The sequence below is a fragment of the Ricinus communis genome, chromosome 1, assembly GCF_019578655.1.
Source record: "Ricinus communis isolate WT05 ecotype wild-type chromosome 1, ASM1957865v1, whole genome shotgun sequence".
Taxonomy (NCBI): domain Eukaryota; kingdom Viridiplantae; phylum Streptophyta; class Magnoliopsida; order Malpighiales; family Euphorbiaceae; genus Ricinus; species Ricinus communis.
In genome coordinates, this window is record NC_063256.1 from 1948177 (window position 1) to 1959634 (window position 11458).

The 11458-nt window shown below is 35.5% G+C and overlaps 1 protein-coding gene across 1 annotated transcript; it reads right to left on the bottom strand.

The window, feature by feature from the left end:
• Positions 1-4378: 4378 nt before the first annotated feature.
• LOC8261876 (beta-amylase 7) lies at positions 4379-11421 on the bottom strand. Its single transcript, XM_002511811.4, has 11 exons — positions 10352-11421; positions 9589-10246; positions 9103-9390; positions 8923-9000; positions 8471-8674; positions 7639-7833; positions 7089-7253; positions 6309-6569; positions 5830-6048; positions 5457-5676; positions 4379-4777 (listed from the first exon to the last, which is right to left on the bottom strand). Exons 2-11 carry the CDS (start codon positions 10042-10044, stop codon positions 4749-4751), a joined length of 2115 nt encoding a protein of 704 aa, XP_002511857.1. The 5' UTR covers positions 10045-10246; positions 10352-11421; the 3' UTR covers positions 4379-4748.
• Between the last annotated feature and the right edge of the window lie 37 nt (positions 11422-11458).

Sequence of the window (11458 nt, forward strand, 5' to 3'; positions counted from 1 at the left end):
CACTTTAAAAAATTTTAATTTTTCTTTCAAATAAATTTTCCACTTGTTTTTGAAATTTAATAAAAGTTTCAACAAATTCAAATTTTTATTTCAAAGGAAAAATCCACGTATAGCGAGTGCAATCATCCACAATAATAGCATAGTATTTGTAGTTTTGACATGAAAGAATGAGAGCAGGTCCCCAAAGATCACAATGCAATTTTTCTAAAGGAAAATTGAAAATTTTATTTGATAAAAAGAAAGGGAGTTTACAACTTTTTCCCATTTGACAACTAGCACAAATGGTTTTTGGTTTTTCCCAACTAGATATATTTATTATCCTTTTAGAATGTAAAATTCTTAAGAAATTTGAATGTGCATGTCCCAAATGTTGTTGCCAAATAGTTTGGGACACTCCCTTGTATGCTACTAAGGCTTTGTACAGTTGTCTAGAGCATATAGTCCATTATGTTTTCGTCCTTTAGCAAGCACCTTTCCCTGTTGAGACTTGACTAAGAATTAATTAGCCTAAAAAATAACAGTGCAAGCATTATCCGAAGTCAATTTTCCTACATAAATAAGATTCTTTTTAATTTTAGGAACTACCAGAATATTTTTTAGATTAACAATTCCATCATTTGACTCAATTCTACCTTCTCCAATATGACTAATATTCAAGTTTTCACCGTTACCAACAATAATAGAGTCATTTCCTTTATATTTGGTAATTTTGAAAAGTGTATCTGGATCATTTACAATATGGATTGTGGCTCCAGAATCGGCGTAGAGGTGTGGATCATCACCTTGAGGTATGTTCATGGCTGCCAAAGCTTTGTGTAGTTGATCCTCTGGTTGAATGGAGTGATCAAAGCGACTCCAACATTCAATTGCAGAGTGATTATTTTTGCCACAGATTTGACACAATGGGTTCCTTATATAGTTTGCTAATTTTATTGGTAGTGGAATTTTCAGAGAGTTGCTTGTCATGGTGATTATACTGACCTCTAGAGATGTGTCTTACCGTTGGATTAAATCCATGACCACACGAGTTGAATCTTCCACTATACCTCCCACGACCTCTACCTCTTTGGGTAAAAAAGGCTTGGTCATGCCGAGGAGTGGATTCTTGTTCGATGGTTGAGTTGAATTGTTCATGTGCTTGACGAGCCATTACAAATTGATGGAATGAAGGATATAGAGGTTTCGTAAGCATGGCCGTTCAGAAGTCTTGGTATTTCGAACCAAGTCCCCTTGCTAGTTGAAAAACCTTCTTAATTTCATCAATTGGCTTTTTAATGGCAGCAAGACTGTCACACAATCCTTTGAATTTCTGTACATATTCATCAATGGAGAGATTACCCTTTTGTAGAGACATGAGGGTTTCATTTAAAATCATTTCTTTTTCTACCGTAGTGGGTAGAATTTGTTGTTCAATCGATTTCCACACTTTAGAGACTGAGCTTACATCTTCACTTCGGTCTCTATGTTTTTCAGCAAGAAAGTGATGATGAGTCCATCATTTCTTTTCCACTTGATGTAGTCTGCATTGATTTCAGCTTTATTATCTTTCATAATTTCTTGTAATGATTGATTACCCTCAACTAGATGATGATCCATGTTTATACTTTGAATGAGTGGCTCCATTTGCGAGCGCCAGAGAAGATAATTAGTGCTGTCTAATTTTAGCGAGATTAGACTTGCACATTGATGAAGAGTTTGGAGTGAAAGATCAGGTTCATTTGCAGAGGAGATGTTGGCCATGAGAATTGTATTCTAAGAGCTGGATTCCTGCTCTAATATCATGAAGAAATTGATGAACAGAACATATAATTCTGACAAAAAATATAATTCTCATTCCTTGAGGAAAGCTTGTACAGGGCTATCTATATGTATACAAAGTGTTACACAGTATTTGCAATTATAAAAGGAAGTTGTCATTGGTGTTTTGTAAATAAGGGAAGTTAGTAATTTTAGGAAGTGGACGTTTGTTGTTTGTTGACTGTGGATGGTGATGAGACTTTGTAAGGAAATGAGTTTTTCGATGGAAAGAATTTTGATTTGATTTGGTCAAGGTAGACGTTGAGGGTTGGTTTGGGTACCTCTGTCATGGGTGTCTCTGTCATGCTTAATATTTCTTTCCCATTTTATTTTTTTACTTTTAATTTTTGGCTAGTTTGTCTTTCAAGTGAAGTGTGGAACTTCTTGTTCTTTCTTTTGTTGGACAAAAGAATTTGATAAATCTTGAGTTTTGTTGCTCAAACAAATTGGTTTTGAGACTGTATATGATATTTTTTGTTAAGGAATGACTTCTTAGAATAAATTTTTTACACTTATTGAATCTTAATTAAATAGGAAAGACGACAAAAAACAATTAATGAATAGGGAGATAAAAGATTTTTTTCATAATTTTGGATTTATATGTGAAAAAATTAAGTAGTGTAGTTAAAAGAAGAGAAAAAAGAAGGAAAAGAAAAATTGAATTATTATTTTAATTTAATTATTCTTTGCCTTAAAAAGTGTGTGTTACTCTCTTGAATGTGGGGCTAACCGACCACTTTTACAAACATACGGGGTAATTTAGTCAAGAAAGTAAATTTGGAGTGATTTGAACCTGGCTTACAAGTTTAGGGGGCAATTTGCTACTTAAACCTCTTATCTATCTATTCTTCCCCTCTCTCTCTCTCTCTAGATTAAACAATATCTTCACCGTACAAATCTTCAATTCACAAACTCTACCAAGTCCTAGAAAGTTTTGGGTTTCTCTCTTTACCAACAAGCTATCTATATTTTTCTCTCATCTTTATTTCTCTGTTGGTTAAAGGTACAGGTGGTGATCGAGCTTCATTGGTCCACCTATCACCGTCGGTCATCATCTCCTCAATGTCAATTGTGACATCCATCTTTTTCTACCACCGTTGTACTATTGTATTTTTTCAGATATGAAATACAATAATACCGCCAACAACCTCGTTTACTATTCTTTTGTTTTGTTTTTTCTTATATGAAATACGACATCACCTGCAACAAAACCTTTTTATCTGAAAGGTTTCTTGATGTTGATAGGTTTCTTGATATTGATATAGATATTGATATTGTTATTTATTGTAGTTGTTGATGTTGGACAACTTTGAAGATGAGGATTGATACTGCTGCTTTTGTGCTTTTGAGATCTAATTTTATCACAATAAGGAATTTCTGATATGTTGTTTTCTGTTTTTAATTTTTTTTAAATCTTCAATCAAAGTGTTAAAAAATAATAAGAAAACTCAAAAAATAAGGGGATAATAAAGAATGTTGTTAGTCTTTATTAATCGTTTCCTTTGATATCATTGGAGCTTTAAGTAATCTAGACAATATAGAAATATAGAGAAAGAATATTAGATTGGTCAGATAGAAATAATTTTTAGTTATAAAACAAATAAAAATATAATTTGTCTTTTATTACTAATTTATTTAAATACATAGTAATATATTTAATAAAATTAAAAATTATTATTTTTATTTGTGGCCGCTACATCAAATTTTTAATGGATTTTTTTTTGTAAAAAATAGTAAGAGATGTTTATGATACTGAAAATAGAATTCAGATAATTTAATATTATAAATTAAATATTAATCAAAATTTAGAGACAATGGGGATAATTTAGCCCAGAAGTTGTGATTAACGAAGTTAAAGGATTTGAAAAATTCTTTTGGTTATGTTCAAACGCACAAAATTTGGTGAAATTAGAAAGTGGTTTTAGATAAATTTAGGATATTAATTACAAAAGTCAAATATAAATATGACGTGCGTAAAGTGTAGCCTTTAAATTAATCTTTACTACAAAAACTTTTTTTTTTCTCAAAATATCGTTTCTTCTAACTGTATTTTTCTAAATATACCGTTTGATTTTTAATTACTTTTAGCTATTTTCAGCTATTTTTAATTATTTTTCAATTATTTTCAGTTATTTTAAATTATTTCGATAATTTTTCAGTTGTTTTACTAAAAAATAACTGAAAAAATTAACTAAAACAGTAAATTTGAAAAAATAAGCCAAAAATCAGTAATTTTTATATTTTAACACAATAAAAATAAAAATTATAAATTTAATAAAAAGAATAGGAATGTCTCTGATATTTTTCTTTAATTTTATCTAATTTTAATAAATAATAGACCGAGACTGGTTGCATGGTGTCCAAGAAGCAAGTCTCATGAACCCGAAAAGCATTTCATTGGTGTAATAAAGCCTGCAAATATCATTGTTTCATTTATTTACTTGTTCCATGAAGCTTTAATTTTGCAACTCTTGGTGGCTTGCCAAATTTTTCAGCTAGAAAGCTGAACACATTCAGATTCAGGGGGATATTAACCAAAAACCTAAAGGCACAAGAAAAAAGGTTATTTGAGTTAAGCACATGCGGGAAAAACTAGTAACTTTCCCTCTCATTGATGATCTCAAATTTCTGAATTGTACATAAATAAATAATAAGATCATTTTACTGCCTAAAAGCTTTACCTACGTTAATAAACAAGCATATCAAGAAACTTACATCTAGGAAGCCTATCTGCTGTGAGTTTGTAATTTCATTTACAGAGGTGTAACTTAAGAATTAAGACTGATGGGAGACTGCAGGATTGTTGTCGATCCCGGCCATTTCAGGACTGCATTGAATCGAGTTGCATTAAATAATACTATTACTACTACTACCGCTACTACTTACCGACATCGTACCCCAGCTATTGTGCTGGAAGCAACAAATGCACAATTTGAATGGACTCCTTGCTGCTATACCTGGAGATCAATAACTGCTTCCCCTGCAGTAACAATATAGAACGTCAATCACATTGATCCAAAACAAAATCTATAAAGGCGAATGGTGCTTGCCATTTTAAGAGTTTTCTCCTCAACTGAACTAAGCGATCAACGTTAACCGATAGTTTCATTCAACTCGAGTACTCAACTCAATTAATCCTTAATCCCCAAGTAGTTAAGGCCTTCAATGTTATCCTATCAAAAGCCTTATTATCATCTGTAAAGGCTGACAATCTATTTTATGCAACAAAATGCAGCTTTGGAAGAATTACCTAGCCATGAAAGAGAACTACTCATTTGACTAATTATGGTAACAGGCTATGCATGAAAATGAGTCCATTCCTTATACTTTATATTATATAGCATGTGACTAGAAAAATTTTAATTTTTTCTTTGAAGGGCATGACCCGATAAGATCTTAAGGTTCAAGATACAAAGGGATAGTGTGGTCATATAATCCAGTAAAATCCATTTCAGGGGCAACAAACTGGTCATACTTGTGATTCTCGAAATCCATGCACCTCCAAGAAATAGAAAAACCCAATTTTGAGCAATTAATCATCCTCATTCTTCATAGGCTTTCCCAGGAGTTAGTTCCTCTTCTACCTAAGAACCTAAGTAATGAGATTTAGCAGCATCAAAAGGTGACAAGTTTTAATGATAGATAATACAGTGCTTTACCATGCATTCTCTTGACAAAGCGTTCAAATTCCATGAAGTTCTGTCTCTCCATGAGAAGTGGGCTGAGCCTAAGGTATGTAAAAGACAAAAAATGCCTTCCATCTGGATTATTCAATGGCTTGGCATTATCCAAAATCTTGTTATAGCCAACCCTATCGTGGCAAGGAAGGACATTCTCACTAGCAATCAGTGTGTCTACATCCCAAGCAGCATTCAGAACCTGAAAGTACATCACAGTGCTTATAAGCCAAAAACTTAATAAGAATTTTCAGTTCAAAGTGTCCCCAAGTCTTCCAGAGAGAAATAATAAAAAATTAGATTTCATAAAGAACTTTTTTCCTCAATAAATATATAAACACTGGATATCTCTTACTTGCCACAGTAATCCATCAGGATCTCCAAGTGCCTCCACAAAGTCCCCTGGTTGGTCTAACATCCGTGCTTCAGAACACGAGAAGTTTAAAGCAGCTCCATGCTTCTTTAGCATCATGGCAATTGCATTATAACCATCACGATTGCATGAATTGTAGAATCCAGCAGTTAATTCGGCAGCATGACTGGCTGTCTTGTACCACCAGTGAATACCTGACAGCTGCTTAGCAATTAAAATGTAGCAAAAGAGACTGAATCAAAGCCAGTTATTTTAGTGTACATACAGATGTAAATACATCATAGTTTCAAAAGTAACTAAAATCAAGAGTAGGAAAGACTTCACCAACAATGCAAAATCAGGTTGAGATTGGCTCAAAGTAATTAAACAGAAAAGAAGGCATGAAATAAGCCAGAGTTGCAACTTAAATTATAGAATTAAAAGAGAATTCTCTTCCTTAAAGATTTGGAAAGCTGACTCACCTTTGCGGCAATTTGAGTGCCTTCAAAAGCCAACTTTGCCAAAGAAAGCACTCGATCGCCGTGTTCAACTAAAACCCTAGAATACCAATTAAGGAAGAACCTGCCATAGTAGCCATCATAATCCCCTCCATCATGAAAGAAACCAGTTTCATGAGGCTGGGCATTATAGGAGCCAGCATTTTCTGGTCCTCGAGCCCAAAATGGGTGTCCCCTTGCTTCTGCTGTCTTCCTGAGGCTTTTTAGCAAGTACTGATCGTAACACTACAAAAACAGAATTTCATAACCAAAGTGGTTTAGATGATAATAAAATTGCTAAGAACAAATTGAGATAACAGAAGAAATGGAGGCCAAGCCAATATAAATGTTCACAATGAACTTTTTTCCACATACTATGGAGATTCCAGTCTCTTAACTTTTTTCCATATGAATATGGTATAAGTCACAGAAGATGAATCAGAATCCAAAATATTGGAATTTCGTATTAAGAGAAATTGGGTAAAGTTGTCTATATTGTCAAGGATTTATGTTGGCTGAAGCACCTGCAAGACCCTAGCAAACCTTGCAGTTTTATGGCAAGAGATGAAACGGGAGAGGTGGCAAGAAGTTGCAATAATAGGCTAGCCAAAGCCAGTTTACACGACTTGAGTATTACACAATTTTGAATCGGACATAATGCTCAAAGAAACTAAGAGGGGGCAATTTGTAAACTACCAAAAAAGAAATCAAAAAAGAGGAATTTGCATCATTCACAAAGAAAATAATTGAAATCATATCGCTAACCTGAAATTCACCAATACCAGGATATCTCCAACCATGCTTTACAGGACAGGATGGGTACCGCAACTCTCCGCATGGACCAAGTCCAACTTCAACCATGGAGATGAGACCTTCCTCAAAGAATTCATCAAATTCTACCCGGAAGCTTCTCATGTAGTCAAAGTATACCTACATTATAAAACACCACATCTACTAGTCTCAAAACTATTTCACATAAAATCACATAAAGGCAACATGATAATAAATTATACCACTGTGTTCAGCAATTGCAGATATGACTATATGAACATAAATAAACTCTAGTTTGGATCTTCCACCAAATTCAAAATGTTTAGCCATAACCAAAATAGGTTCTAACAAAATATTCAACGCTGTAGTTACGTTGTCATAATTAGCTTCTCCCACTAACAATAACAATTTAATATTAACAGAGAAGTAGAACGTACAACTTGGGCTATTGCAACTAGAGAGACAGTAATAAATAGTAAATATCAAGTTACTGGCCCCACACTAACTTAAATAGTTATGTATAGCTTTCGATAGTGCAATGTACCTCAAGAGCAGTTCGGCCTCTTAATACTCGTTCTTTGTCAATTCCCCAAGTTAGACATTCTGGGTTGCGTCTTCCCTCTCTATCGGTAAAAAAGATGTCAGGATTACTTCGACCAATTTCTGCAACCCAATGTGGCAGAGGGATACAAACATCATCACCGACATTGCCTCCACATTCATGAAATGACATCACAACCTGGAGCAATATCCATAGACTAATTGGCTATCAAATGCATAAGGAAACCAGCATTTTTATGCTGACCAAGGCAACTAAATCACAATAAGCCCCCCAGTTGAAATAGCATGTTATGATGAAGGAATAAGTATTATATACATATAGCAATTTGCTCGACATAGAGATACAAATGCACCATTGGAGAAACATCTCCTTAACCAACATGGGTGCTCATGACCTAAAATCTAGAGGTTTGCAAGTAAAACCCTAAATTCAGTCAACCCTCTTCCACAAGAGAGAGGAAGGCACTGGAAGACATAGACATCTACTACACCGTAGCTTAATGATGGCAAGTTTATGACAGCCGCAGGAAATTTACAATCAGCAGCAAATTTCCTTAACTGAGTTTTGAGATAAATCACCCAGCTGAAGAAAACAGACAATAATCAAAGTCATCAAATTAGCATAACCGACAGCTTACAACTTCGAGACTAGCACTTTAATGAGAGCTTAGTCAATATCCTTATAATTTGACAATGAGGACTAGATAGATCTGACTTACAGATGCATAGCACAGTAGCAGCATGTTGACAAATGCGAGTGAGAAAAGCCAAGATTAGTCTTAAACTACATCATCTAGCTTCCACACAGAACTCACCTTTAACTTAAGTTTAAGCTCACGGACCATCTGAAAAAGCCTCTTGTAACCATTCCAATTATACTCTTGAGGCGCATGAGCCTCCACTATTCCCCACCAGCAGTCAACAATAACACCATCAACATTAGAAGATTTTAATACCCTCAACTGCTTTAACAAACCATCTGGATCCGCAAGCTCACATTTCATATTTATGACACCCAACTGCGACCGGCAAAGTATATCACAAATCAAAATTTTGACAAGTATTAATACACCTCACGGTTGACAATCAGGTTGGCACAGGAAAGCGACCATAGAGATCAACAGAAATATAATATGTTTAGCTCTAAACAGGATAAAAAAATATAATAGTATTTTCTGAAACTACACATAAGCACCCATGAGTAGAAAATTAAGTGCAGAAAAGGTAACTCCAAATTTAAAACTGACAAAGAATAAAATCAACTCACTGGTAGCATTACATAAACCGGCACAAATGCAGTGCCAGCAAAATCCCGCTCTGACAACTTCGGAGGTATGGCAGTCATCTAAAGAAATGGAGAGAAGAAAGTTGAAACAGGTGTAACGATCATTGAAATCTAAACGGATGTTGCAGCACATATGCTCTCCTAAGACTTCCATCAGAATACCTGCTTTTCACTGATTGCATCTAAAGACCCACCAATTAGATGATGATTCTCACTCTGTTCTCCTCCATCCGTAATCATTACTGAAGTTGGAGACTGAGTGCTTGTGGATAGATCATAAGCCGATGGAGTGGGAACAAAAACACCTTTCAATCGACATGGATTGTACTCAACTGAGGTCCGATAACCAGGAGAGACTCCCTTAAGGGAAGCAGATGGAGTCTGTGGTGACACCAGATGGGAAGAAGATGTAGTTGCTGCTGCAGAAGTACCACCTGCAGGCCTAGAGCCCTGCACAATGTTTGAAAGATATCAACCCTTTTCTGGGTACGATTAGAAAAGACAGTAGAACATTTTACAAGTGCTAGGAAACACAATTCTTCATATCCACATCAAGAAATAGTACACGTACATCTTTATTTAAATCATTTGGATAATTAGATAAACAAACTGAGAAAATAAAAGGTTTTGTGCTTGAGAAGCAATTACCTGAGATCTTGAAGGAAAGGTGGTTCCATCTGGTAGAACAACCCAGCCAGCTTCCCTGGCCAAAGCAGCAATTACGTCATTGATATCAGCTCTAACCCTAAGATTATAGTTCCCATGCCTCCTTAATCCTGCCAAGATCCTTGCAGTGATTGCCCTTCTATGTCGCTCTCTAAGTTTTGTCCTCTCCTTTTCTTCAAGTGGTCTACTCCTCCTAGTTACTCCCCCGCCTCCTGGGGTGCTAACTTGTTCTTGAATATGCTGCTGATGTAGAAACTGATCATTTCCACTGTTTGATACCATCCCTCCATCAATTCCTGCCATCACTTGCATGGTAATATGCTTCTCTCTGTTCTGTACATCATCATCTTCCTCTTTAACATCCATATCCATTTCCTCCTCATCATCTTCTTCACTTGTTCCTATCAATTTGTGCATGTCTGTTGCCATAACCACCATCTATTTCTGTCACTTCCCAAACTCCTCTACTACTCAATAGTAAACTATTTCTGAGATAAATGCCACCATTTCCACTCAAGTATGCACAAATATGAACAGCTAAGATTTTCCAGTGGAAAAATATATGAGTTAGAACATTCTGAAAAGTACTGATTCCATAGGCATTACGTTCACGTCCACTAAACAATCAGACCAAAGCCACCTGGCAAAAAGTTAACCTTCAGATAATGACTTGCTGTATATTAAACCAAGCATACGAAGGGAGAAAAAAATTTAAAAAAAAAATGAAAGGAAAAAAGATACTCACTTATCCAGTTCTAACGAACTTTGAGCTTCTAATTGAAACTTCTGCACTGTATTTAACTGTTAAAACCATGAAGACAAAAGAGTCTCCATGTCATTGTCCCTGAAACAACCATTTTGCCTCACTATGTCTGTTTTTTCTCAGATTTTTATATTTTTAAGAAACACTCGAGCTTCTTTACTTCATTTTTCCCCTTTTATTTTCTCAGCAACTAAATCCTAATTTTTCTAACAAAACGAACAGCAAAAAAACGAATATCACAAACTCAAAAGTTACGTTCCCAAATCAGTTTCCAATACTATTGTCTCAATTTCTCGAGTGAATAATTTATCTTTACGCAAAAGCTTCACCTTCTTAAATCATAAAAACAAGCTCTTTAACCTCTCATCTCCACAAAGAAGCCACGATCCATATTTCACCTCTTCAAAACACTGACTTTCCCAGAACAGCAGCAAACATCCCATTGACCCACATCACTTCACGGCAAGACTCCGGTGCCTCAAATAGGAAAGAAATCAGAGAAATTTTAGGTATTCCGGTTAGTACGGGTCAGGTCCGGCAAAGGGGAGAGAGAGGGGGGGAGGCGCGTGTGAGATTGTGTGTTTGCGTGCGAGAGCTAGGGTTTCGCTCGTGTGTGAACGTCCGAGCGTGTTTGCGTGTGTGTGTGTTTTGGATTGGCACGGACGAGGCGTGTAGCTTGTGCGTGTATTTAGCAAACGAAGGGAATCGCTGAACGTGTGAAGAAGGCATGCATTGCACGTGACTTTGGGCGTTGCTTCAGTAGGCTAGACACGAGATGTTAATTGTACTTTGTAAAGGGTCCCGACCACGTGATCTAGATTCGTACTCTGCGGTTACCGTAACCGTTTTCATGCCTTGAGTTCCCGCAAGCAGTCAACCAATCACCATTCTCCATGTCATAAGCTTAAGGGCAATATCGGATTTAAATTGAGAATTAGGAAAGTTTAAAACGGCTAAGTGCTGGGTGAACGCTCTCAACGCGTATAATGCGTTTCTTCTCATAATTATCTTATGAACACTTAGCATTAAAAATTAAACAATTCAACTTTGAATTGCTAAGTTGAGATAACTCTTAACATATAAAAAACA

Coding starts and splice junctions, on each gene's coding strand:
- LOC8261876 (XM_002511811.4), bottom strand. CDS start 10,044: ATGGTGGTTATGGCAACAGACATGCACAAATTGATAGGAACAAGTGAA. Junction 9,001..9,102: donor ATGCAATCAGTGAAAAGCAG/GTATTCTGATGG, acceptor CCATTTCTTTAG/ATGACTGCCATACCTCCGAA. Junction 5,677..5,829: donor CTGATGGATTACTGTGGCAA/GTAAGAGATATC, acceptor ATGTACTTTCAG/GTTCTGAATGCTGCTTGGGA.